We start from the raw sequence: 27,946 nt of genomic DNA, 5'->3' as shown, positions 1-27,946 counted from the left end.
GGTCCTAGGTGCCCCTGCAGAGCTGTGCAAGCAGGGACTGAATGCCTGGCCACAGAATAGCTCATATGAATGAACACCCCTCAGAGGCCCGGTGGCACCCATCAGAAGTGGCAAAGTTGGGACAGCCGGTGCCAAGGACAAATGTGTGTCCGTCACCTGTGGGAATAGAGGGGTGGTGCACACACGCGTGTGTGTGCAGATGGCGTATCCGATGGGGTGAGCGTTTGTCTTTCTTTGAGGATGTATATGCCCGGGGGGACACTGAAACGCCTGTCTCAGTGTCCTGAGTATAAGCCAGCGTCCACCACGAGTACAGACAGCCTTCCGGTGAGTGCCCACTGGCTCCCACTCATGTCAAGATTGATGCAAGGGAGCCACTTTTAAAACAAAGACCTTGGGTTGCAGAGAAAAACGCTGAGATTCTTGGGACCACGGAGCTCAGCGGATCTCCACAGGTCTACTGGGGGCTGTTACATGGACCGCGTGTCCATTCTGCCTAATGTATAAATTACTAATGTAAATTAAAGGATAATTGAAGCCCTTTAGGCCCCAAATTTAAATTATTTAGCAGGTAGTCAGGAATAGGAGAGAAGGGGAGGGAGAGCTGAGTTTAACACCCAGAGAAAAAAGTGCCAGCTCAGGGGGAACAGGAAAGGTGCTCCCCACCCCCTCCTCTCACCAGCTTCCAGCCTTCTGCTCTGGGACTTCTCCCTGCTCGTCTACATAGCCTTCCTCCCAGCCATGTAGCCTCCCAGGAGAACATTCCTGCTTGTGTAAGCACTGCTGGGCCAGAGGCAAGGCTGCCTGCCTCCCCTAGGGGTGCGGCGGGTAGGGGTATGCACTGACTTCAGCTACTGGAAGGCCTCAAGATGACCCCACCCCAGGAGCTGAGAGTGGGAGCCAGGCCTGGAGCCTTGGATTCCTTCGAGGGAAGAGAAGACAGCCAGAGGTGGTTGACCACACACTGAAAGGAGTTCCCCATCCTTTCCCTGAAGGCTTGAGATGGGCTTCCCGGGGGGTCAGTCAGTAGGACACAATAAGACCTCCAAGTCACTGAGGAGTTCTTTCTTCACCAGAGCTCTGCATACCAGATACACCTAGGTAGAAGGCCTGGATTTCCCAGGAAGGTTCCAGTTTGGGGATACAGCCATTGCTTCACGCCCTGACCAGGGCTCAGCAGCCCCAAGATGGGAAAAGCCTACGCTGTCCCTGAGTTAGCCTGTGCGTGGCTAGGGAGGAAATGCCAGGTAGAGCATAGAGTTCAGGGGAGAGCATTGGGCGAGGCCACTGGACAGTGCTTGCAAAACCCACAGCTGGCTAACAGTGAGTAAGCAGGACAGGAGCCAGGGCTGTTGACATCTCCAGCTCACCCAGTGGCTGAGAACTCTCCATAAGTGCCCTTTGCTCACTCGGCTCCCACGGCACGGCGCCGCTCAGCATGGCTGTCCCTGATATCTGTCTGGGTGTTCCCTCTTGGCACTCCTGCCACTTCTGTGACTTCTCTGCTCTGGGACAACAAGGACATCCCCTAACTACCCTGATTGTCTCCGGGAACTTTTGCCAAAAGGCTGGGACTCAATTACTTTCCAGTGGCTGTCATTCTGGACAACCTGCCGGGCCTGAACATGCCACTGGTGGATGGTCAGGGACACTGACGCTCACGTTGGGTCTATGCTGGAATCTAAGCAAAGGTTCAGCCCAGACACTGCTGGCGCCAGTGCTCTTGGAGCAGCAGAGACAGGACCAGACAGGTCCCTGGTCAGACGGGGGATGGGCAAGGGAATGGCGATGACTTGGGCTGGACAGAAGCTACTGAATGCTCACTCCCCTGTGGGCCTAACCCAGCCTCATGCCACCATGGACACTGCTGTGACTCCATGAGCCAGAGAGGGAGAGGATGGGGTGGATAGGGTACTGGCTCCTACAGGAACCACTCACCTATTCACCCATCCATCCATATAGCTGCTCCTCAGCTGATTTCCCACCGTTCACCCAGTGATTCCTGATAGATGTGCGCCTTTATGCCACTTGGCTGCTCCTCGGTGCAGAGGGGTACCCAGCTCCCACAGAGCAGTCTACCTTTCTTAGGAAGGCTCTCTTGCCAACCCAGCCGGGGAGCTTCCAGCATAGACCCTCCCCCCTACTCTGAACTCACCTGCCCCTGGATTAATGAGACACCAAGCCACCCTGCTCCTTGGGGAAACTTCACGACACTCTTCTCCGGGGGCCCTCCAGCTTGCAGGGACCTCTCCAAGCCTCCTCATTCTCCTTCGCAGGGTACAGAGCACCCATCTATCCCTAAGCCCTGAGTCAGAATACCCCATGCTCTGCTTCCATCTTGTCTCCAGCTCCTGATCCTCCTGCCTCAGTCTCCCGCGTGCTGGGATTGCAGGTGCACATCACCGAAACAGGCTTAGAGTCTCCTTTCTGTCACAGATGGGAGCCTGGCTCCCCTCAGCTGAGTTACCAGCCAATGGAGGTCAAGCTTAGGTCTGTCCTCTTGAGACACTTGCTATCTCCACCTAAGCCAGTTTCACAACTCACTGAGAGCCAGGGAGCAAGCCCCACGCATGCATAGGACATCAGATCATTTACAGAACAGCAGCTACACTATTTGTTCCGCTTAATAAGGGACAGGGCCACCATCCAGGCCACATAAGGACAGAATACAACTCCATGGTATCCCTGTAGAGCCAGGGACCTTTCAACCAGGAGAGGGTGTGTGTAAGACCTATGTCAGAGGTCAGCTGGGGATGGGCAAACAACTAGAAGTGCCCAGGTCTCCTTTACTAGGCTGTGGGGCCAGGCTGGTCTGGTGCCCAGTCTGGTATCTTGATCAGGGATAGGAAAACATCAACTCTGGATACATATACCCAATATACCCCCCTTATCTCCCATCGTCAGAGGCAGCTAGGCTGCCTCTTCCTCCAGACCACCCAGAAGGGCAACTCAGCCCCCCAAGCTTGTGTTCTCACGACCTGCCTATACCCCTAGGCTGGTGACGCAGGGCTCTGCCCCACAGGACTCCAGCTCCATCCACAAGGCAGAGCTGAGTTCTAAACTTGAAGGAAGGTAGGGCCTCCTGGGAGCTTACGGCAAGAGTCTGAGTAGCACTGGGACTTCACACACTGTGAACAAGCTTCCAGGTGACAATGACAGACACACTCTCTAAGGCGGTCCCAGCTGAACCCCAGCTTCCCTCTACTTTCCTAAACACCAGTCCCAGCTTCCCAGGGAGCTGGAGTCACGGACGGCACACACACACTGTGTAGTATAAAAAAGAATTCTTCTCAAAAGTGGTCCCCAAGGGGGGGGGGGGGATGAGAAAGGAGCCGGAGGACAATAGTGAATAGAGTTAGGATTATTTCCTGAACTCTGACTCCTCGTGGGAACAAGGTTATGAAAAGCTTTTCTTAAAATGGCTATTATTTAGTGGGCTGCCCAAAATAAACACGAACATCCATTGCACAGAGCCAAGCAGGAAGCGAGAAACATCTGGGAGACATCTGGCTGCTGGAGAACAGGGAAGTGGTGGGAAGCCAGTTGGGGAGGGGCTAGTAGGAGCCGGACGTCTGCGTGCAGTGGTCACCCATAGTTACACCCTGACACGCCAGCACGTCATGCCTGTGGCCCAGCTTTTAACACAAACACATGCACAGAAGCATGTGTAAAAGCACACGGGGCGGGGGACCTGGTCGGACCCCAGTTCAAGGCAGGCTGGAGAAGGCGCATCCCGAAGCAGTCGCCCTTGCAACCAGACATCCTTGTGCTCCTCCCCAGCTCCCTCTGTTCTGGGAGGTTGCTGTATTTACGACTGTTTGCCCTTTACCTGATCCCCTCGGTTATTCCACAAAAGCAGAATGGGAAAGTGCAGTCTGGAGGCGACAGGAGAGCTGGGGCTGCCCTGTTCTGTTCTAAGCAGGGAGAGACCTAGGATAATTCTTCACGCTCCCCCGGATCCGTTTCCTCCTTGGGAATACCAGCTGTGAGTGATCTGGCTCCCCCAGAGGGAGAACAACCTGGGGAATTTAGGACCACACCCCAGCATCCAGGCTTAGGATGTTGCCATTTACTTGAGAGGTTCCCGAATGGGAAGCCACCCTCTCGCAGCAGGCACAGCTGCAGACAAGAACCTCATGCTGGTCTATGGAGACCAGAGACATCCTGGTTTTTATACCTGGCACCCTGCACCATTTCTCTGTGGTGAATTATCATGTGCAGGAGTATAGTGAGATACCTCTCATACCTGGGAGGTTCTGGATGCCATTTACCAGACCCAGGGGTCCAAGTGTAGCATGCAGGGCAGCGGATGTTTCTGGTCTTCTGGGATACAGCCCCAACACTCTGGGGAGAAATGACAGTCTACAAGGGGACAGCACCATACAAGAGCCTGAACCCCAGGGCTACCATCTTCCAGCCTCAAAGAACTGCCATGAGCTGTATCCACACACTGTTCTGTCTCAGGGGCAAATGATACTGCCTGGAACACTCTCTATCCTCCCAAAGAGAAAAGTCCTGCTGAGTAGTTGTGAACCCCAGCAGGTGTTGCCCACCCCTCTGGGCAGAACCAGCCTGGAGAACTCCAGAGTGCCTCAGCTTCCGTGCCTGCACAAGTGGAACTGTCACACCCTGGTGACAAGGGGTGTGCAGCAAGTCATGGTCTACTCAATCCCTGGAAAGCAAAGACCCCGGCTACTCCACTGAGAGGTACTAGGGCAGCTAACTAAGGAGGACCATGAGTCTCAGCCAAGCAGACTGACTGGTGGGGTCGCTGTAGCCCGAGTGTCAGGCTGCACGAAAGTCCATCACCACCACTGGGGTGATCCCTTCAAGTGGGGTCACATCCATTGTGCTGTCTGGGGTAAAGGGCAGAACAGTGGCCTATCTCAGGATTTTGAAATCACTACAAACCTGGCCTTACTCCAGCTAGGAGCCTGGAGACATCACTATGATCCTGTGCCCTTGGGGGCACCGAACTCAGTGTGGCTCTGGGTCTCCTCCTGGGCAACTAACAGGAGGCTCCCCACAGCTCTACCAGTCTGTGACTTAGAGATCTCCTAGGGATGGGTCAGGCTAACAACTGCTGTCTCTCTGCCAGAGATCACTGCTGGTTCAAGCCCAGAGCAACCCTGCACGGGAAGGAAGGGGTATAAGCCTGACTGGTATTATTTCTGCCCCTGTGCCCTCTCCCTATCTGATATGGTGCCGGGTTCCATGATGCAGGGCTGAGATGCAATCGAGAACACCCGGTACCTGAGGCCTTCAAAGCCTCTGTGACAGGTGGGGCTTGAGTAGGTCACCTTCGGAGGGCAGAGTCCCTCCAGGGACTGCCTTGGCCTAGGTGACACACTAGGCTTCTTAGACCTGTTTGAAACCACCTCCAATGGGAGAGAATCACAGCCACACAAGACCTCAGAAGACCTGGAGGCGGGATGCAAGCAAGACCCTAGCCTGACTCTCCTGTTTCCTCATCGGCAGCTTCCATACAGGCAGAGTGCTCGGAAAAGGGCCTGGCACACAGGAAGCCCTTTGATGAACACCGAGTCTAAAATTAAACAAAACCACAGAACTTACAGTCTCAGGCTGCTAGCTTCCGAGAGGGTCCTCCAATCCTGCCCTCTAGGCAGGGACCCTCACAAAAGCCACCGTCTTGGGCCCTGGCCCTGAGTACCAGGGAGGAGACTCAGCCTAGGCCACAGGCATGCTCAGGACAGAAAGACAGAGAGAGAGGGCTAGGAATAGCAAGCAGACACATCCCTGCTCTTGCCCAACCCCTTCCTCCCCCAGGAATAGTGAGGTCGTGGAGGGTACAAGAGGGCTCACACGAGGCAGCCGTACTCATGTCTCTGAACAGATGTGACCATTACGACGTCACTGCATGGGCCCAGGCCAGGGGAGCCCAAAGTCTAAGGGGCAGAAAGGGTGAGAGGAGACTAGACCTAACAGGCCCTGCCACTCCCATCTTTCTGACCTCTAGGCTCTATCCATAGTGTGGGCCTACCCCAGGCAGGCCAAGGGACCAACCTCCACGGCTGGGCTACCGCTACCCTCCCTCTGAGAACTGCTTTTCTTCTTGGAGTCTTAAGGACCCTTCACTAGATAGAGAAATGGGAGATCACACTGGTGAGGAACACACATGTCCTTGGTAGCACGTGGCTGGCCCAGAGGTGGGAAGGGGTAGCAGCCAGAGGATGGCAATTCAAGCAGGACACCAATAATAGCCTAAATGACCCCAACCCGTAGTGGGCCTCCTGGCAGGAGAGCCAGGGCCTTGTGTGGGCAGGCCACATTCAGTTGCCTGTGAGTATGATCTCTAGGGCTACTGATCTGAGCAAGGCTTCTGAGGGAAACATGGCGGCAGGAGTGAGGAAGGTTCAACAGGGGCAGCACCTACCATTCCCCCTCTGACTTGCCTAAAGCTCACTTTCCTGACTGTTTTCACCACAGCTCAAGGACGGTCCTCCCATAACCAGCAGTTCCCAGCAGACAGCTCAGACCTACACTTTTTTTTTTAGGAAAGCATAGCTCACAAACTCAGCAATCATCATCATCATCATCATCATCATCATCACCACCACCATCATATGTTCATATCAGCGCTTCACCTGCATGTGCTTGGTTCCTGAGGAGGTGCCGAGCCTCCATGTGGGTACTGGGAATTGAATCCGGGTCTTTCATCAACTACAAAGGCCCTTAACCCCTGGGCCAACCCTCCAGGCCCCAGACCTAAACTTGATCACGTGGAAACCACACACACCCACTGTAGACACACGAAAGGGACTCCTGCTCTTGCACTGGCGAATGAGCTCGAAGACCCTGCCAGTGACATCCTAGCTGCTCATGTGGTAGCAGCAAGAAGGGACTGAGAAACATGCCTATGGGTTAAGGGACCTGCCAGAGGAGCCTAACTGCTCAGACCTGACGCACCACACCTATCTTGTCGGCCTCATTCATTTCCATGCTAGTTTCTAGGTCTAGAGAAACCTCTCCTGGGTAACTAGGCTCTCCTAAGGGTGCAGATTCTTATATGGGAAATGATTTCCCCTGAAAGCCAGCCACAATTCCTAGAGCCACCTCCAGGAATATACTGGGGAAAAGCTCTGGCCACCACTCCAAGGAGGGCAGTAGGTAGCCTTCCCTAGGTTACAGGTCGCCCGGGAAGAGAGGGAGTGCTTAGGGTGATGGGAAGAGGGCCTTCTCAAACCTGACCTTGCTCTCCCCCCAACTGGTACAGCTCCTGGAGCCAAGAGAGAGGAACAAGGAAGTCCCCAGCCACCAGTTGCAACTTCTCCCTAGGAGGTCCAGGCACTCCCCTCCAAAGCCTGGGAAGAGGTGAGGGAGGTGGAGACAGGGGTCAGTAATAGCAAGTCTGGCCAGTGATCCACACAGACCAGCTCTGCGCCGCCCCCCCCCCCGGCTCTTAGGGGGCCCCTGGAGAGCTGTGGAAGGTTCTGGTGGATTTTGCCTGGCTCTCCAGATCCCTAAGCTGAAACAGTCTGTGCATGAATTTCATAAATGACCAGTGCCTGGCACTCCACCTCATGGAAAGGCTGAGGTCCCTAACAGGAAGTTAGCAAGTTCTCCATCGGGACTGGGGGCCACGGGCTTTCCTGTTTCCACACTTCTATTTATACAGATGCCCCAGATTCCTATCAGCGAGTGAGGGGGAATCAAAGGCAGTAGCTGTTTGCTGGGAAGTTAATGGAGCACGGCCTTCCCTCCCCTGCACCTGTGGGAAGATGGGAGAACCAGGTCCCCAGTTATCTGCTCAATGCCTCTCCTCACCTAATCACCCCTCCCAGCTCAGGTTACAGCCTGCTCCCACTGCCCCACCCCCACTCCAAACCCTCTCTGGCTGACCACAGATAAAAAAAAAAACCAGACTCAAGATAAGCACTGGCATACCAGCATACACCATTCCTGCCCGGTAAAGACTCTTCCGGCTCCCAGACAGGAGTCGCTATGCTGAGGATGGAGTCAAGAGGCCTCCAGTCCAATCTCACCACACACCGCTGAGCACTGGATGCATAAACACGGTGGCTCTTACACCAGTGTGTCCTCAGAATGGACCAGGCTCTGTGCTAAGGACCTCTGGTGAATTCACTGCCATCCACCTTAAGGCTCATCTACCCATTTTACAGGCCAGAGAACTGTGGCTGGCCACCTGAGGCCAGGATCAGTAAGAGGGAGGGGCAAGTTTCAGATCTAGGCTCCAATGGGAGTACCAAGTCACAGAGGGCTCTCTGAACTTCGCGGCAATGTTATATGGCAGAATGCGCGGAATTCCACTGTGTGGTTGGAAATGAGCCAAGGGAGGGGAGGGGCAACTTGAAGCCAATCAGTTGTCAGCATCTGTTCCTATAATCACACTTCTTAGTGACAATAAAAAGAGGGGACTTGTGGCAGCGGAACAGGCATTTGGTTCCAAGGTGACCTCTGCCCACACCCAAAGGGGCCAATAACTGGCTCTCCAGCTTCTACTGGTGATCCTACGCTGGGCTTCTGGCCTCCTTTCACTCTTGGCAGGTCCCCCCATCAGCCTGCACACACCCACTCCCACCTTCCCCCTAACTCTGACAGTCCTGGAGCCCCAACCCACAAGCAAATATATCCCCCACCCTATTCCACAAGGCTTCAGGCCTGGGCCATAAAGACCCCAGCTCCTGAGCTGTCCTGCCAGGATGGAAACTCCATCTAGATGCACTCACTCACTCTCCCTCTTCTTCTCCCTTCCCTCTCTCCCTCTTCCTCTCCCCTCCCTCTCTCACAGTTTCTTTGTGGGTCCTGGCTGTCCTGGAACTCCGTTCTGTAGACCAAGCTGGCTTTGAACTCTGAGATCCGCTTACTTCTGCTTCCTGAGCGCTGGGATTAAAGGCTTAAAGCCACCACTGGTCAGCAATAGATAGGCACTTTCTCTTACCATAAGTGGAATTCTGGGAGCTCCTTGTATGCAGTTTGGGTAGTCTGGGCACAGAGAAAAATATAATGAAAACAGGGGCCCACTATTGTCAAGAACACAAACAGCCTTGTAGTCTTCTGGAGCCTCAAATTCCAGGGGCCACTGAACCTGGACCTCCTCATTCATCTCCCCAAAGGAGATAGTAGTCTTTGCACAGAAGTCAAAACAAACGTAATGGGATGTCCAAGCATCAGCGTGGGCTGGGAGACCCAGAGCGTACAAGCAAAGAGGCCATGGTCGGGGCAGGTCGAGGTGGGATGGGAGACGCGGCTCCCAGAAGCTAGCTAGCTCCAGGAGGTGCTTTACTAAGTGGATGCTCGCTGACAGCTTAAGGACAACTCCTCCAGGCCCTACACTGAATATTTACGAGCTGAAAGGCCTGATGTGGGGTGGGGGGTGGCGCTCAGCAGGAACCTAACCCACACTGCTAGATTCTCAGCCTTCTGGCTCCAGGTCCAGGAAGCCATAAAAGACGATCTCACTGAGCTTCCCCCTCCCCCCCCCAGCGGGTGTTTTAGGGGCTGGCAGGGAGTCTGGGGGCAGGGCAGGTGGGGAGTCTCCAGTAAAGCCCGCACAAGCAAAGAGTGCTAGGTGGAATGGCCTTTACTTCCTCATAGGCTCTACCCTGTACTGGGGGGAGCAGGGGTGTGTCCTGGCCTGAAATGTATCATGGGCTGGACTCACAATTAAGAGAATCTACACCAGGCCAAAGTAAAGTTGGAAGGGTCTGGGAAAGCGGTGTCTGTTCCCTCCTGTCCTTACCAGAAGACAACCTCAGCTTACAGCAGAAACATGAGAGATCCAGAGACCTAAATGAACTTGCCCCCAAATCATGGAGTCTAAGTGATTAAAACACAAGACATGGGCCAGAGCAGAGGGCTCACCTCCTAGTGAGGCATGGCCTGTGCTGTGGGTACCGGAAGACAGAGGACCAGACTGCTGGCTTGCCATTGGGCTTGGTACTCCCTTCTGGCTCCTTCTTGGCCTGTGAAGCCAGAAGCTCTGGGGTTAGAGGAGGGATTCTAAGGCAGAAGTCAGGGATCGATCTCGGAAGACCACTCCCCAGAGTCTCTGGCTAGGCTCTGGGAGCCCTTTGGCATTCCCTCTCCAGGCTCCCAAGTGTCCTGAGCCCTTCCCAGGCCAGCTGCTCCCACAGGATGTGGGTGTCTGGCTGGCGGCAATCTCTACCACATCCGCTCTGGGCACTATACAGGCCCAAGGCTGCAGAGTGCTTGACCACAGAAGTGACCCCACCCCCAGTCTCAATCTTGGCCTGTTCTGGCCCAGTCTCCAGTCTGCATGACCACGTCTCCCCCAAGCATGCTGGTCAGTCCCATCCTTAGAAAACCAGTCCTTGGCTTGGGACTAAACCTCCTGGGGAGCTTAGCAAAAACACAGAGGGGTGAGGGCCTGAGGGTGGGGGGTGGGGCTGTCAACTGGTCCCACCTCTGACTGGCTCAGAGCACTCAGCACAGTCCCCAGTGGCCCCCTGGAGAGGGGCTGTCTGCAGATAATCAGGGGACAGATTTGGAAAGAAGGAGGAAAAAAAAGCACCCAGGCGCCAGACAGGATCCTTATCTGCTGGGGCGGAATGTCAGAGGCAGCACAGAGGTGCAGGAGGCCTGTAGGAGGCCGCATCTGCGTCTGCAGCCTGGGAGAGCAGAGGGGACCTGCCTGGGTCCTGGGGGACAGACATGCAGGGAGGGCTTTCTGGCCCTGACAGGCAGGAATGTGGCCTACCCGGAAAGGATGAAATGCCACATCCTGTAACCTCCCCTGGTTCTAAACACTCACCTCCCCCAACCGAGATGGGAGAGGGACCAACAAGAACACCCAGACCCAGCAGTCCCTAACTGGCAGAGCTGCCAGAGTCACAAGACTAGCCGGGTCCTCTGGCTAGGTGTATTCCTGTACCCCAGACACCCCATGCAGATCCGGCTCTCGCCCTCTCCTCCGAGACACACCGGGGGGGGGGAGGAGTGTGTGCATGAGTTAAAAACACCACACAAAGGCGGGCAGGACACGGAGGAGCACTATGGACCCTGGAACACTGTCAGGGAGGCCCCAGCTGCAGTTGGCTCCAGAGTGGAAGGCAGGTTTTTGGTGGGCTCTATTTCCCTGTGATACATTCCCTGGCCAGGAGTTTCCTGGGCCTTTTCTCTGTCTGTATCAGGGTCGAGGGCACAGTTCCCAGGTGCCGGTTCAAACACAGAATCTGCCACTGTGAACCTGGAGTAAGCAGTCTAAATCAACCACTGCCGGAGGGTTCAGCATCCTTAGCTATAAAATGAGCTTTCCAGCGTTAACATTGCACGGCTCTATACTGGACCTCACAGCCCCTGAGAACAGAAACTAACTATAACAAGACAGTCTGGAGACACAGATAACTCACATACATTGTTTATTGAACATCAGACTGCCCATGTGTTCTGAGGCATCCTGGGGCCACCTGTGGGCCCTGGGTCTAACTTCCCGGTGACCTCAACTAGAGGCAGTAACTAAACTAGAGGACATCTCTTCTCTGCCCCACCCCCAGCCCCAGGAGGTCTGGCTGGCCAGTCCCTGTCTGCTGCAGAGCTGGTTCCCGCTGAAGGAGCCCAGAGCCTGGACAGGGCAGTGGCTGCCCCTGGGGTTAAAGTGATGGACAGAGGCCTAGGGAAGGAATCACAGGGGAGGTGAGACAATGGGAGTGGGTGGGAGTCTAGGCAAACAGGTTTGGCAAGTGGAAGGGACATTGAGAGAGCTAGCAGGAACCTCCTGCCTTTTCCGGGCTGTTATTCTAGGCAGCCTTTTATTTATTCAGAGGTTGGGGATGCGGCTTAGCAGCTGTCAGCTCAATATTTATTACAGGCGCATCAGCCTGTACCGCGGACCCTGTGATGGGGTGAGCACAGGACCCCCTTCCCCCATCACCTAGTGTGGAGCACGCTTGAAAACCTGCAAGCAAAGGCTGGAGGTCTGAAAGATAACCAGAGCCAGCTCTTGGTTTACTTTGGGGAAAACTGAGGCATCATCCTAGCTCAAGGTTACAGAGCATACTGGTCACTGTAAACTAATGCTCTAGGAGAGAAAAAAATTCCAGACCACATTCAGAGATGTGGTAGCATCCTGCCTGTCAGCCCAGGCTAGGTGTAGATGGAGCTAGCCCAAATCCTGATTCTAGACCTGCAGGCAGCCTTGCCTCTAAGGTACTCCAACTCCCAGTCCCTCCGTTTCCTCCGCTGCATAAGCCGGGTAATGCCACCCACCTCATACCCTGGCAGGAAGACTGCAGGAAACTGGAAGCCACCCTGCAGCGAGAATTGCTTATTCATTTCTGTGTGGCCAGGGGTGGCTAAGAAGGCACTCAGGGGCTTATGTCTGTCCATGGTCGCCAAGCGCCTTCCTTATTAGGTTTCTAACAAAGGCTTCTAAAGAAGGCAGAGGCAACCAATAAATCTTCACTAAGAGTCCCTTCCTATCTGACTGAAGACATGCAAATGACCCAGAGCATCACTGGGAGTGCCAACTGGCGGAAGTGGTGGTGACATCATGCGCCCATCCGGCTCCAAGCCTTCCAGCAGCCTGAGGTCAGCTCCAAGAGCCGTGGCACCTCCCCCAGCAGCCCTGAGCTGAGCCAAGTGGAGCCTGGCACTGCCAGGGCTGGGGCTGGGCTGCCAGCTCGGATTCCAGGAGTCAGTCCTTCCTTCCTCACATACCCTCCCTGCGATGGCTTCTCCTCCTGTCCCCTCCTCCATCGCATCTCCGAACAGCATTCCACGGCGAACGTGAGACTGCTGCTTCTCATATAACACATGAGCTGTGGTGTGAACTTCTGGTAAATGAAGATCTTATTTAAACTGCATGCTATCAGGGGAGGAGAAGAGACAGGTTCCAACATAGCTCAGCTGTCTTGCCAGAAAATGGAGGTGCTGGGGCCCAGAGCCATCAGTGTTTCTGAGGGGTGCTGGGAGAGGGGCAACAGGGCCCAGGTCAGCAGTTTGCATTTCGGGGGAGGGGCAGACAGAGGACCAATTTCCAAGGAGGTTACCCCTCCAGGGAATTGTTTGCTATATGGAACAAAAAGATGCCCTAAGGTCATAAGGCATCCCCAGAAAGGCAAAACTTGGATGGGATGTGAGAGCCCAGAGGACACCTGACCCCAGCCCTCTGCCTTCTTTTCATAACAGAACCACAAAGGCGCTCTGACAGGTCCCAGCACCCAGGTCCAACCCTGCAGTCACTTAAGTCAGAACCTCTGGGCGGATCTGGGTGCCCCAGGATCTCACTGGTCTGGTAAGTTGGAGAATTACAGAAATGGAATCACCTGATTAAGTCCAGCTGTCCATGCCAGGCCTCGCTCCTCAAACCCGGGTGGAGAAAGCCAGGTGTGTGAACTCTAGCTGATGCTTCCATATGACACAGTATTCACATAGCAAGCAACTGCTCACTGAGGGCTGCTTTGTGTGGGACACTGGTCTAAGCATTGGGATACGTGAGGGACACAGCCCTGCCCTCGTGCAGTGAGAAGCCAGGTGCCTGATAAAGCAGAGACTCTCTGTGCATGCACACACACACACACACACACACACACACACACACACACACACACACACAACAACTACAGCTGGTAGCCAGTGCTGATGGATGGTTACAAAGGAGCTTTCTAAGAGGGGACATCTTAGCTGACACGTGACAAAAAAGGAATCGGTTAGGTCTGGGGTTGGGGTTCCCATACACCACAATGGGGGCAGGTTTCCTTATGTGAGCCTCCTGTCAACAGCACTCACATTCACGGGGTGACCATGGTGGCACCCTGCCGTATCCAAATGGCACCTAGCTGGATAGGAAACACATGAAGTCAATGGGCATGGCAGTTCTCTCTATTCCTCAGAAAATGCTACAGGCTACTGGAGACATAAGAAAGTGTTTAACTGAAAAAAGGAAGGGTTTGAGTCTAAGCTAAACCTCCATCTAACAGGTAGTAAGCTGAGGCTCAGAGAGGCATGTACTGTTTGGATGTGGCATCTGTTTTAAAAGGGTTAAGGGGACAATGGCCCTGCTGTTCCCTGTGAAGACTGTGCCTTCTCAGTCTTCACCAACAACAAGCCCACACAGAGTTTCTGTCACTCAGTTGCTCTCTGTGTAAACAACCTGTTCTGGCCATGGTACAAGCCTGGGACACATCCAGGGCACCTTTATGGCTCCCCAAGTTTGTGAGGGAGGGGTGGAGTGGCCTTTCCTCTCATGCTATCAAAACCACCAAAGCCCAGATAGAATGGTGCTGGATGAGGCTATGCAGTCTGAAGTTGGTGGGATCTTGAGTCCCCCTTGTAGGGAACACAGGTCCCAGCTGTCCACCCTCAGGGACATCAAGAAAGAGAGTGGAACATAGCTGGGTTGCAGTGGATGACCCATGTACCCGGGAAGAAAGCAAAGGACATCTTACGGCTGTTCCTGCTCCGGAAAAGCAGGCCGGGTCACTGGTCACTCAGTGGACAGACAAGTGAAACACACTGTTAGTTTGGCCACTGGCTTGCTGGGGAGTCGTACCCGATTTCTACCTTTGGGATAAGGCCTGGAAGCCAGTCTGTATGGCACTGGTTCTGCTGGACACTTGGGGGACTGGCAGCTTCCTTCTGTGAGCCTGGGGGTGCAGGTAGGAGAATCCTGTTTAATCAGTAAAATGTTTGCCTTGAGTTTGATCTCCAAAGCTCATTTAAAACAAAACAAAAGGCTAGGCGTGATGGCACACCCTGGTAACCCCAGCACTGGGGAAGCAGAGGCAGGCGGAATCCTAGAGCCAGCTGACTTAATCTACTAAGTAAGTTCTAGAACAGTGAGAGACCTGTCTCAAAAAGAGATGGGTGGTCCCTGGGGATTGACAACCCAGGCTGTCCTCTGACCTCCCCATATATGTGCAGTTTCACACACAGGAATACACACACACACACACACACACACACACACACACACAGAGGAAGCATGGAGAAACACTGAAGAGTGAAAATACAAGCCTTGGGAGGCCTGCAGAAGACCATCTTTCCATACCTCCACCTTAGGGCATACTTGGACAACAGTGATCTTTGGTAGGTCTGCCATTAGGACTGTCCCTTCTGCCCCCTAAGTCTGAGAATTCCCTAGAAGGAGCCTTAGAAGGAAGTCCAGGGAAGTGACACGAGAGCACTCCAAGCACCCAGGGATTTTGTTTGGTTTTCTTTTCCAGCAGACACCAGGGCGTCCTGGCAGTGGACAAGGTGGGAAGCAGGGAGGCTGCCAGTGGCCCTCTGGGAAGAGGCAGACTCAGCCACACCCCTTCCTCTGTAAGGCCACAGGACCCAGGGCAGAGTGGGCAGCACCATCAAGATGTTGTAAGCACTCAGATGGCCAAGCAGGATTTTCGGGCTTGAGCAGGCTCTTCCCGTCATTGGCCCTACAGCCCCTGACTTACCCACTCCATGGCCACACTGAGGTTGTTCAGCCCCATATCTCACGGACGATGGTGAGTGCAGACTGGAGAGTGTGCAATTCAGAGGACCACTCAAGTCCTTCAGTTCACTCAGCACCCATGACTCTATAAGTAAGCACCCAGCGTCGTCTTCCTCTGGTCTCCGCATGCACTCTGCACTTGCAAATGGATGTTTGCAACTGCAACTGTACACTCATGTGCACATACCACACACATACACCATACATACATAAAAAATAAAAAAGCGTGAACCTGGACAGTAATCATAAGCACAACTATGGGATGTTTCCTCCGACCTCCGTGTGCATAATCTAGTTCAGCCTTTAGTGGTCTGTTTGAAACCAGGCTACCTTATTCCCACATCTCAGAGGAGGAAACCCGGCGAACGGTAAATCCACCTGGCCAACAGCAAACTACTGGCAGCTGAAGGATTCCCAAGAAAATGCATTCTTTGTCTGAGATTCAGGGCAACCTACAGATGCTTTGCATCTGCCCCCAGCGTAGGAAGGAGAATGATCCCAGGAACTGGGGGATGGGGAGGGGACCTGTGTTACCTCCTACAGACTCAGCATCGGGGTGGTAATGTGGTGCCCAGCGTCCAGGGATGCGGTCAGTAGGTGCTTTGTGTATCTCCTGGAGTCCACATGGCAGGATCCTCACTGGTGCCCAATCTCAGCGCCCTCTGTCTTGACCTCTCTGTCTCAGGCTCTGCACAGCCTGTCCTGGACGACCAGGAGGGAACAAAATGCACAGGCCTGCCTGACCGTTTTCTAAGAACGGGTGGCCAGCAGAGGCTTATGTAACTTCTACCGGGCACAGCAGATGGTGCGCTGGCTCACGTGCCATCCAAGCCGGAGCTGACACTAACCTGCCCTGACATGGCACCCGGTCTCCTCTGCTCACGAGCATAGGGCACATGCCAGGGTATAGGGACATGGAGGGTGTGGAAAGTAGCCCAAACGTTCGTCATTCAGATCAGTAGTCACGGCCCAGCCAGGCCCAGCAAGAAGCCAAGGCCCACTCACTAGTAGGCAGGTTCCAGGCATGTAAGAAGGGGACATGGTGGCCCTCTCATGTGCCATTTTTTGGAGCATCCCTGGGTCAAGGTCTCTAGGGGTTCAGACAACAGTTTCCAAAGCACGGGCACTGGGAGATACGTGGCTGTTTGCTGGCTTAGCTTTGCCCAGCTCAGTTCCCTTGTTCCTTTTCCTGGATTTGTGGACTGAGATGGCTGGAGAGTCTGTTATCTGTGTGTCACTCTGAGACTTGGCCTTTGAGCCAAAGCTTCCAAGCTCCTGGAAATTCTTCAGACAACACAGGCTCTCTCACCGATAACCCCTGGGATCTGCAAAAGTCCCTCCATGGGCCAACTTGAACCTTATCCAAGATGGCTGAGAAGAATCCCAGAGCTCCCTAGGACAATCCCTTCCATCTTAGGTCTAATGCAGTCTGTCGAACAGCACTTTCTAGGAGGAAGAGAGGTGAGCGGGGAATTATAAGTAGACTCCCTCCCTTCATTGGTTCTATCTATCCCACAAAATCTTCCCAATGATCACCAGGATAGCCACTTTCAGACAGGAGAGCCCCAGGCTCAGGGAACTGCACTTAAAAGATGCAGTCAGGACTTGAACCTGTGCTTTCTGATTCCAGGATAGACCTGCTTATTTGACTAGGGAAAGCACAGAGAGGGCAAGGAATTGTTTAATGCTACCCGGGAGATCAGCTTTGGGACTGAGATTAGAATTAGGCTTCCAATTTCTCCCAAGGTATTTCCTGCTATTCCTGTGTGTGTGTGTGTGTGTGTGTGTGTGTGTGTGTGTGTGTGTGTGTGTGTGTGTGTGTGAGGGGGGAGGGAGGGAGGGGGAGGGAGGGAGGGAGGGAGGGAGGGAGGGAGGGAGGGAGGGAGGGAGGGAGGGAGGGAGGGAGGGAGAGAAAGGGAGTGGGGGAGACCAGACCAAGTGCGGCTGGCAAGCCAGGAAATGTGAGGCCATATCAGATGAAATTTGCAGCAGGGGTCAACATGCACAACAGCCCAGGCTGCTCTAAGCTGCCAGACAGGAGTTCAAATCAGCCCGTGACTCCTGGCAAGGACCAGTGGGTACCCAGCTGTGAGGGTGGTAGCTGAGCCAGGCATCTTGCTGCCTCAGCCAAGGGCCTGGGGATATTTATCTCCTAGGAAAGCTCTTGAATATTCCTGCTGGATGCACCACGGACAGCCTTGAGCAGTCTGACCCTGCAGCCAAATCTGCTATCCTCACCAGCTTCCACTCATGCCAAGAAGCTAGGGGCAGTTGCTGGGGAGGGATGGCCTGGACTCAGCCCTGGCCCTGCGCCTCCCCACATGCTGCTTAGTCTGCACCTGCTGCAGGAGCAGAGCCAATGTCCATACAAGGGGCACTCTGCAGCTACGAGCAGTGATCAATGGGCTTGGGCATGCAAATCGGATACAAGCTTATTTTGAGATGCGAGTCTCACTATGCAGCCCTTAGTGGCCTGGAACTGGCTATGTAAACCAAATTGGTCTTGAACTTATGATGCGCCTGCCTCTGCCTACTGAGTGCTAGGGCTAGGTATGTGTCACAGTGCCTGCTCAAATGCAACCATTTTACAGCCCAGCATGTGTCTATATAGTCTGTTCTCTCCCTACACTGCAGGGAGTCAGGACACCTAGCAGTGAAATGTGGTTAATTCCTTGGGGCTTCATTAGATTTATTGAACAAATTCTTTCTTACCCAAGGGTCCTGGCCACTGAGTACATAGCACTTGCTGCGTTCAATCTTGGTAAGTACTTAGTGAAAGACAGCAAGAGTAGAGGAAGGAAGAGACTCCGGCAAGGCTGAGAGGAGGTGTGAATAGAGGACCAGGAATGCCCCACTATCCCGTTACTCATCCAGGCAGACAGGCACCGGTCAGAGCTCCCTCCTGGCCAGTGGCGTCTACACATAGCTTCCTGGCTGTCTCAATTCACAGCTACTGAGCACCAGACACTGTGCTGCCTCTGGGACTTATCAGGGAGTAAAACCAGACCCAAGCTCCCCAGCCACTTAGTAATCACTGCTGACATCCCTGCCTCATCTTCTGGTCACTTCAACCCCCCCACCCCCCCACCCCCCGTCCCAGCGCCAAGGGAAGGGGAGACCTCGGTGTGTGGCTACTACTCCCCGTGACAGACCCCACTCCGGATCACTGCCAACTCTGGAAGGTGCTTGAAGCAACTTTCCTGGCATTTCTGACTCAACTTCTCACAAGCTCTGGATCTCCTGCTAGGTGCTGAAGCCCCAGGCTGGGCAGCCAGGCGCCTCTGATAGCATTACCAGCCGCTTTGCTTCAGTTCCATTGCTTGATGGCAGTAATGCCTCCGGGCGCCACCCGGGGCCTCTGGGGATTGCCGACTAGTGGGTGATCATAACTGAAGACGCCTCTGAGCTACCAGGCAGCTGGGTGGCCACCAGAAGCAGAAAAGATATCCTTTACCCTAACACCGCACCCTCAGATCTCCCACCAAGGGAGGGAGATGCTGCCACCAGGGGCTCAGTCCCGTTCTCCCATACGGGAGAGCAAAGCCCAACCCCCCACCGGAGCTCAGCCCAAAGGAGTAGGACAAGGCAAGAAGAGGGATGGCAAAGGACTTCGGAGGACCCCAGTTGGTGTCAAATTATGCCACGTGGCTCACCAGTGGAAGGTCACACTGTCAGGTTGGTCTCAGGGAACCCTGAGCACTACGAGGCTGAGCTGCCTGGCCCAGGAACGGGAGACAAGCACATCCTCTTAGCTCCACCACCCTGGGCTCTTTTCTCAGTGTTGAGCAGAGGCCTCAGGCCTCACAAGTTGTCTGGACCAGACAGGAATCTACGGTAAAACCAGAGCCTGGCTTGTGGGACTGTGAAGGTATTCCTCCCTACGCCCTCAGAGTCAAACAATCCCTCCAGGCATTACCTTCTCTCCACAGCCCAAACTGCTGACCCTTCATGGGGCAGTAAGATGTAAGAGCTTTCCTTCCCTCCTCCAGGAAGCCCTTCCTGACCCCAAATCCAACATGTACTTCCTGTTGTTTCTAATTCCGATGGTAATTATGACAGCGGTAACGAAGGACAGGCATGTGTATCAAGTGTAGGGCTGGGCTGGGGTTCCTATGTCCAGGGAGTCCCCGGAATCCTGACTTCTACCCCGTGAATCAGCTTCCCTTACTCCTGAAAGTGAATGGAATGGAACCAGAATCAGGCTGTCTGTCCCATTAGAACCTCTGTAGACCCCATAAGCCTTGGTGGGGTCCCCCTTTCCTCCTTCAGTTTCCTGGGCCCCTGGTATCCAGTGCTCTCCATCTTTGAGGCAAGAGATAACTACGAAGCAGGGAAAGTGAACTTAAGTCCTAGAAGGTAATTTATAGGCAGGCAGACAGAGAGCGAAAGAGACAGAGACGGACACAGAGACAGAGCAACCAAGACCCAGGGCTGCATAATGCGCATGGGCTTTCCAGTCAATAAATTGACTTTCTGGCTGGGCCTCTATAAACACAAATGAGGTGACGTGGCTCTGGGTCTCGGCTACCTCTGTCTGCTGCTATCTGCTAGCTAGAAAGCCCTAGAGCCCTTAAAGATCTACCTTCTACCTCCTTCTTCCAGGCTCCAGACACAGAGAGGGAGGGAGCTCAACCAATCCTGACCTAGAGAGGGAGATGACCCAGAGCCTTATAGCAGAGGACAGTAAGACCCAGTTCTAATAAGTTCAAGGCCAGGAGGTGCTGGGCCACCAAGTCCTGAGGCTCCGCGCCTTCTCCACACTTCCCGTCTCTCCCTGAACATGACAACAGTGTCACAGAAGTCTTTCTTACTACTGTACAACAATCTGCAAAACAGTCCTATGAGGACGTTACCACCCGTCTCATAGATGAGGGAACTGAGACACGGCACAGTTAGGTGAGCCAGTAAATGACATTCTGGGGTCGGGTGGGCACTATGTGAGCCTCCTTGAGAATCCTAATTGGCCACACCATGTCCCCTACCTGGCAGCTAAGGTCCTACCTGGGGACTGGCCTCTACAGAGAAGGTGCCAGAGGAGAAGCCCCAGTGAAGGCTGGCGCTTGGGAGCCAGGAGAGCATGCAGGGAACTCTCCCCCAACACCCCAGCAGAAGCCCACCGCTACTTGCTAGGTTCCATCCAATTCCAAGAGCGGCAGAGAGCAGCCATGTAAGAAATCCTTCCATCTCAACCGCACACCCCAGGCTCTACCATGAGCCAAAGGCACCAGGGGCATCCTCCAGGGTCCTCCTGAAACCTGGATGGGAGAGTGTTGGGACTGACTCACCACCATTAGGAAGCCCCCAGGCTTTGAGAATTTTTCTGCTATGTTCTCCTCTGTTGTCTTCCTACAGCATCCAAGAATCTTAGAGCCATTTAGCATCTCTGGAATGGCCATCAGGGTTCCCCTATAGACAGTGACCTCTTTGGGAGCCAGGGCCCGGTCCTGCCTCTTCAGCTTCCCAAGAGAGCATCGACCTCCCAAATTGGGTTCTTGAAGGCATACCCAGAAAGGGGTTTTGTAAATTGTAAAGTGTCACGCACATGGGTTGGGGTATGAGTCTCCTGTTGCCAAGTATTACATCTCATCTGAGAGTCAGAATAGTGGCAGTCCTCAGCATGGACACAAACAGGATGGACAGGGAGCCCTCCACAGCCCTCCTATGACAAAGGTGTCCAAGCCTGGCCACACCTGCCCAAGATGCAAAGAGCCCCTCATGCAAACTCTGCAAGCTTCTTCCCCAGAAAACTTCAGAGACCTCTCTGAGGGAGATGGATGGGCTGCAAATCATTTGATGGCCATCAAATCATAGGCCATCCCACTCCCTCAAGAATGCTCTGAGTGAGCCGGGGCTGGAGGAGGGAGGAGGAGGAGGAGGAGAAGGAGGAGGCAGCACAGGGCTCCAGACTTCAGCCACCTGGACCAGCAGTCCTGCCCCTAGGCTATCTACAGATAATCTTTCTTGGTCCCTCTAGGGCAAAAGGCCTCAGCCTCAGCCTCTTCCCAGGGAAGGCCTTTCCAACACTCAGGCCAGACCCTGCACACTGCAGGGTGCAAGATGATACTAGGTCTTCTGGGGCTGCAGGGCAAATGGCAGGTCGGGTCCTGAAGAGGAATCCCCAACAAGACATAATGGATGGAGCTTCCCAGACCTTTCATGACTCGTGGTCCCCCACATTACACACACCTATTTATACCCAAACAAAACGCAACCACGCCCATAGGGCATTGCACCCCACACACACATGCTCAAACATCCAAACACTGATACACACACGCCACACCCTCCTATACAAAAGGTGGAAACCACAGCACACTCTGGCCCCTCCTGCACACTTCACCTACACACACACACACACACACACACACACACACACACACACACCACCGACGAAGAGCGACGTGACTCTCACCTTCCCCTCCCCTCCCCCAAACACGGTTCCACCTTCCCACTGCACATTCTCACAAACACTCCTCAGCGCACAATCTCACACCCACAGGTCCGCCTCACTGGAGCTGGGGAAGTTGCGATGCGCTAGGGGCAGTTTGGAGGAGATGAGAAAGAGGGGCGTCAGGAAGGAGGGGGAACGCAGTGCTCCGTGGTTAAGTGGCACCTTTGAGCTCCCAGGACTGAGCAGACCCAAGCCAATTTAGAATGACTGCGGAAAAAGGTGCGAGATGGACACGCGCGCGCGGAACAGGAGGGTTTCGGGTGCAGTGTGGTTGGTACTTAGCAACACCAGGTGACCGTACAGACTCCAACCCCCAAGCCTCGGAGAGGCTAATCAGGCGGCTTTGTAGAAAAGGGGACAAATAGGAGCTCTCCCAGCAGCCAGGAGCTTTGGGAGGGAAAAGGAAACAAAAGGAGGGAGGGGGCAGGCAGCTGATTTATGCTTGCACTTCAGCAAATGTTTTCCCTGCCATTAGCCTCGGGAAGACCAGGAGCCAGAGGAAGGGCACGCGTGGGGGGGTGGGGACCTGTGGCTTAAGGAGCTCAGCCTGGGCTTGTCTGCCCGCGGGCTGCAGCGGAGTTCCGATCCTCAGCCTCCAGATCCTACGATCCAGATTTGGCCTGTCAACTAACTCCCTGGGAACAGCCGGCAGTCGGTTTCAGAGTGCCAGTCTTCTCCCAAAAGGCTTGGGGGGCGGGGGAGGGGGGGCTCATTTGTTGCCCTAGTTCAACAAAATTGCCCAGGTCGAGGGGAAAATCCCCCAGGCTCCGTGCCATTACAGGCTCCAAAGGGGCAGGAGGTGGCGCTCCAGCCCAGACTTCAGGACCCAGCCAATCCGGAGGGGAGCAGGGTTCCCCGTGCCTTCGGACCCAGGCTTCCTCTCCCTGAATGGTTCTCATTATGGCACTTTAAATTCCCTTTAAAAGAGAGGGGAAAAAGCACAGCCCGCACTTGTTTGGGTTCATTCTGCCTTCACAGCTTTAATGACTCCATTTGTGGAAGCTGTTTAGGAAGCTGGTGGAGAGGCGTTGGATGCCAGTAGGAAGCGCCAGCTCAGGCCTGGCAGCAGCCTCACCCCTCCCTATCCCCTGGGGGCCATCTGCCTAGGCAGCAGTTTCTCTGGTGGGCTTATGGCCACCAACCTCCAGTCGCAGCCCGGTGGTACCCAGTCCCTTGCCCTTTCCTGCAGACCTCAGAGCTCTAATTTGTCTCCTTTCTACCCCAAGCCCTGCTGATTCCCCAGGTCTCTACTGTGGCCGGCCAGCCCCGGGGAAGACTGGGTTCTTGTTCACTCAGAATCGCCAATCCTGCTGTCCAAGCACCTGGGATGGGAGGGCTAAAGTGCACTCTGCTTGTCCCCCAAAGACCAGGGCAGTCCACAGCCACCCTAAACATCGGGGTGACTCAGGGAAAGCAGGTCGGGGGCCCAAAACCTCATCCTAGCCCCGATGGCCAGGAATGGCCTCATAGTACCTTTCACCTAAGGATTCCATGGCCAAGAGGCATAAGAAACAGGGTTCCCGGAAGTGTCCCCAACTCTACAAATGAATGCGGCCTTCTACAGGGCTGCCGTTTTACCCTGTAGACCAGGGAGCTCAACCATTGAAACATGCTTTGCTGAGACCACTACCTGCCATTGGTGTCATTTGTGAGCAGCTACCTGGCCTTGGGGTCCTCGTTCCTGACCCTTGTCCAGCTGTGTTCTCTTGAGCAGGGATTAGGCTGTCCAGTCAAACCTCTTCCCCGTTCCTGCTCCAGGTCCAACCTAACCCAGCTGTCAAAGTGACCCCACTTAGGTGAAGCCTCAGTTTCATTCCGCATCCTGACCCCCAGGGAAACTGTCCAGCCTAGCCTGCTTGAGGGTGGAGGGACAAGGAAGCCTGAAGCATTAGCTGAGGCAGGCCCTTCAAACCCTGATCCTGCTGAGCTCCACTGTTACCTTGGGCAACTCCAAGCTCCAGCAGTTAAAAAAAAACAGGGCAACTGTTAGGTCCCATGGAATTCCCCATTGTGTAGGGGGAGGGGGCGGACCAGAGCAGGGAGATTACAGGAGAATTTCCTCCCCTGCAGTGGTACATCCACTTTAATGAGAAAGTCCATTAAGACACTTGATTTTTCCATTTGTTTAAGCAAGATGGGTGCTTGCTGTGGTGCGGAGGGAGTAGGTTAAGGCACCAACTCACACAAGCAGCAGCAGCAGCAGAGCAGATGCTAGGAAAACTCCCATTTTAATTGCTTCTTTAAAAGACGATCAAGCGCTTGTTCACAACCGTCCCAGCCGGAGGCCTGGGAAGGGGTGGGGTGGGGCGGGGCGGGGTAGAAGGAGACTCCTAGGGCCAGCCAGTGAGTGCTTTTGAAGTGGCCTCTCCCAGCCAGTCACTTGCTGGCTGGCATCTTCCCAAGGGTCTGAGGTTCTAGGGGTCTGGTTTCGATTCTTCTATCATCAAACTTAATGCTTAAAAACAGGATTCTCTGCACTGTCAAGGAGTTGACTGTCATGCCCATAGGAGGGAAGTGGGGGGGGGGGTGCCTGCTACTTTGGAGCCATCCCTGTAATCTCTTTTGCCTCAGCAATAGACAACTATCTCATTGCAGCCAGGAGTTAGAGTGTGGCAGGACAGTCCCCTGTAGCTGAAGTTGGTCTCGCTAACATAAAGGCGCCCAGCATAGTAGTCCAAAATTAGTGTGGAGTGAACACAAGATGCAGGGAAAGTCTACGTTTTGGCCTTGCTTTTCCTCATCAGTGAAATGGGATCAGAAGGGAGACACTGGGAAAACCCAAAGAGCGTCCTGGTAGAAAGATGCCTCATGCCTGTGGCATTGGAGAAACTGGGCTGTGTGAGAAGAGGCGTGCTCTCCCTCCAGAAGGTAGGCTCCTAAGGGCAGCACGTTCTGGGCAAAGGAAGGCTGCAGGCGGACCCCAGCAGCTGGCCCTTCTCCAGGCTAGTGGGCAGGAGGCCCCCGCCTTGCTATGTAATGAGCACAATTCCAACACCGCTTCTGCTCACTGGTGAGAAATCAAAGCTGGGTATTAGAAGCCATTTCTGACTGGGCACCATTCGTGCTCAAATCCATCAAAGCCCTGGGCCTGGGGTTTCTTCCGGGGAAGCCGGGGGCTGCATGCTTTGTTAAGCAGAAAAAAGCAGGCCATCTCCAGCATTCCTGGCCCAGCCCACCTATCCAGAGAATTCCATGCCCACCAGTCCCATTTTTCTCCAGATGGAGGCCCAACCCCAGTAACCTTGGTATCTATTCCCGATCCCACTACCCTACTGATAAGTATATATGCAGCCTGGCCCAGGTACCAAAGACTTCACTCTACCCTTCAGTCACCCCAGACAGCCTTAAACAGAAACTAAACATCCAATCCAGCACCTCCCACATCTAACTGCACCCTTTAAAACAAGGCTGGCCATTTAGCTTGCCTCCCTCCTTCCCCATCATTACCTTCCAACTTCAAAACGGTGCTTTAAATACCCGAGTCTGCCCAAATCATAATTAACTTGGATCAAATGATTGAGTGTTGTAACTTTACAGCACTAGGCTTGGGGGGAAATAAGAAGGGGGGATGTGCCAGAAGCAAGCTTTGGCCGTGGGAATCATTAATTCCAGAGGTGGCGGATCCCCCCACCCAGCTTCGGGAGTCAAGGCACCCTGGTGGCAGTTCACCTGCTTGGGTACCACAGAAGCTAGCTCGAGTGTGTACTTTTTCATCCCAGGAAGACACAGCCCGCTTTGCAACGCCCAGCAGAGCTACTACAGGGCCAGCAAGACACTTCTACATTCGCGGCGGGAGAGGAGGGTTGGGGACTTTATAAACTTAGGAGTCCACCGAACCCTCTTAGAGCATCTTGCTGCGTCCAGGTGCGGTGCAGAGGCGAGCTCACCTGGTTCATCCCCGGAACAGTGACACCGCCAATAACCCACTTAAAAATGGGAAAGTCAGCAGGGACATTACGTCCCTCCACTCTCTCTATCAACGCTCACCCAGAAACAACCCCACTAACCACGAAACCCTTCCAAACACGCGGGCGCCGCACCTCAGGAGAGGAGGGTGTGCAGGTCTCGGCCCCTCCCCCTTCAATAGCTAAAGCCTTCGGGCATCCGCTCCCCAAAGGCGGTGGGTAACAAGCGCTTCCAGCGCTCAGCAGTCTCCTGCTCTCTCCCTCTGACCCGCAGAATGCTGCGCGTGCTGCCGGTGAGAGCCCGCAGGAGCCGGGACTCAGACTTTAGTTGCAGGCGAATGGCACAGAACACTCATTCGGCCCAGGTAGCTACAGTTTTTCTATGGTAATCGGGGGTCGCCTGGAAGGGCATCAGACTCCATGCCATGGCGAAGCAACTATCCCTTGGAGACAGAAGCAGGGAGCTTCGGGCTTACGTGGCACCCCAGGTAGCCACGCATCGCCCCTCTCCCGAGCACCGAAGCTGCCTTTTAACTTGGGCGCGCCCACCGCGCTCCCGGAGCGAAGCGACTCCCAAGAACCACCCGAACTTGCGTTGGACGCTGGGACCCGCCAGGTCCGCATCCCCGCGTCCCACACCCTCACGCTCCTACCTGCTAGGCTCAGTGTGGGGTCCCAACAGAAAAGCAGCGCCAGCAGCAGCGCGCCCCGAGTCCCGCTCCGGGCCCTCATGCTCCTGTCGCCTGGCCCGGGCGCCTCTCCCCCGGGGCTCTTTCCCGGGCCCCAGCCTCGCCGCCTGCGCCTTCGCCGCCGCCTCGCCGTCCTCGCAGGCGCCCGGCAACGCCAGCCAGTGCCCTCCGTGGGCGCAGCGGCAGCCACACTGCGCCGGGAAACCGCCCGGCTGCTAGGAGCGCTCCGGGAGTCGGACGCCGCTGGGGATCCCGGCGCCGGTGCGCCCTTTCCGCGATCCCCCGCTGCGAGCGCCGTCCGCGCCCTGCTCCGAAGTTGCGCGATCCCTGCAGAGTGCGCTCAGCGGCGCTCGTAGCGGCCGCGCCGTGAAGTCTGTGCGAGTGGGGTGCGCGCTCCTCTCGGAGCCCTGCCGCTTCCAGCGGCTCGGCGACCTTGCCCTCCCAGCCGCCGGCCACAATGCCCGGCGCCGCTGCGAGCTCGCCCTAGAGTCAGCGGGCCGGGGCGGGGCCACACGCGCTGTGGGGCGGGGCATGGAGGATGGGGGCGTGGCCATGGGGCCCTGCGAGGGGGTACCCCACCGCTGTGCAGGCGCGACCGAGCTGGGGCCCATCAGAGGGGACCCTCGAAGAACGTAGGTTCCAGAGCACCGAAAAACTAGTCCGCTGAGAAGCGGAGTCCACCAAATCTTCTTCCAACAATAAAGAAAATAAACTTTCATATCCTTCTTAGCTTGGGTATAAGTCAACTTTTGCTCTTGATTCTGCCTCAAAAGGGGGTAGAGGGAGGGGTCTAAGAAAACTCTCAAACACTCAAATCCTAGTGGAACCGGTAATGTAGATGGAGAGTTTCGGTTGCGGGGGCATGAGTATTTGGACATGAGTTAGGATCATGATTGATTCTATTTGTCTGCATGACCATGACAGGGCAGAACTGTTTATATGGGATCCGGAAGGATGGCTCACCCGAGGATGTGGTGAACCAGCGAGTGTAAAGGGGAGTGTCCGGAGGGACCTGCTGCCGCCTTTGGCTCAGTGTAAACTTGGTTCTGCTCCTTATGCCTGTGACCTTGAAGGAACTGCTTAGAAGGTTCCATCACTGTCATCCGTGAAATGGAGAAAAATGATGTTCACTGTCTCATAACAGAAGGAGGAACAGAATGTAGGAAATAAAAGTGGGGGTATCAATGGTGACCTCTGTTCCCGAAATTCTTCCGGGAAGTCCTGATCACTCAAAGGCGGCCAGATGAGGCTTGGAGGATGTCTGTGTATCGGCTCACATGAACTCGTGTATCATTTCAGTTAATTCCACAACTCTCTAGAGTACCATAGACACTCGTTTTATAGAGGAGAGAGCTGAGACACAGAGATGCAAAGCCATTTGTCCAAGATGACACAGCTCTGAGTGAGGAAACGAAGGGGGTAGGGGAGATGAGCTTGAAAAAGCCACATAACTGAGCATGGTGGCCCATGGGAG

The 27,946-nt window shown here is 54.7% G+C and overlaps 1 protein-coding gene across 3 annotated transcripts in view; it reads right to left on the bottom strand.

Annotated features, from left to right (window-relative positions):
* Nucleotides 1-26,943, bottom strand: part of Unc5b (unc-5 netrin receptor B) — a 66,923-nt gene extending 39,980 nt beyond the window's left edge. For 2 of the 3 annotated variants that reach the window (XM_005070843.4, XM_005070844.4), the window contains exon 1: nucleotides 26,437-26,943. In XM_005070843.4, coding sequence (XP_005070900.1) covers nucleotides 26,437-26,515 — 79 coding nt within the window. In that variant the 5' untranslated portion in view covers nucleotides 26,516-26,943. The remainder of the gene's footprint in view (nucleotides 1-26,436) is intronic. The other variant, XM_021227633.2, reaches the window with a different exon arrangement.
* Nucleotides 26,944-27,946: the final 1,003 nt, after the last annotated feature.

This window comes from Mesocricetus auratus, unplaced genomic scaffold, assembly GCF_017639785.1.
Source record: "Mesocricetus auratus isolate SY011 unplaced genomic scaffold, BCM_Maur_2.0 Super-Scaffold_100027, whole genome shotgun sequence".
NCBI classification, from domain to species: domain Eukaryota; kingdom Metazoa; phylum Chordata; class Mammalia; order Rodentia; family Cricetidae; genus Mesocricetus; species Mesocricetus auratus.
The sequence above is the reverse complement of the archived record's forward strand: the minus strand, read 5'-3'. Positions and strand labels throughout refer to the sequence as shown.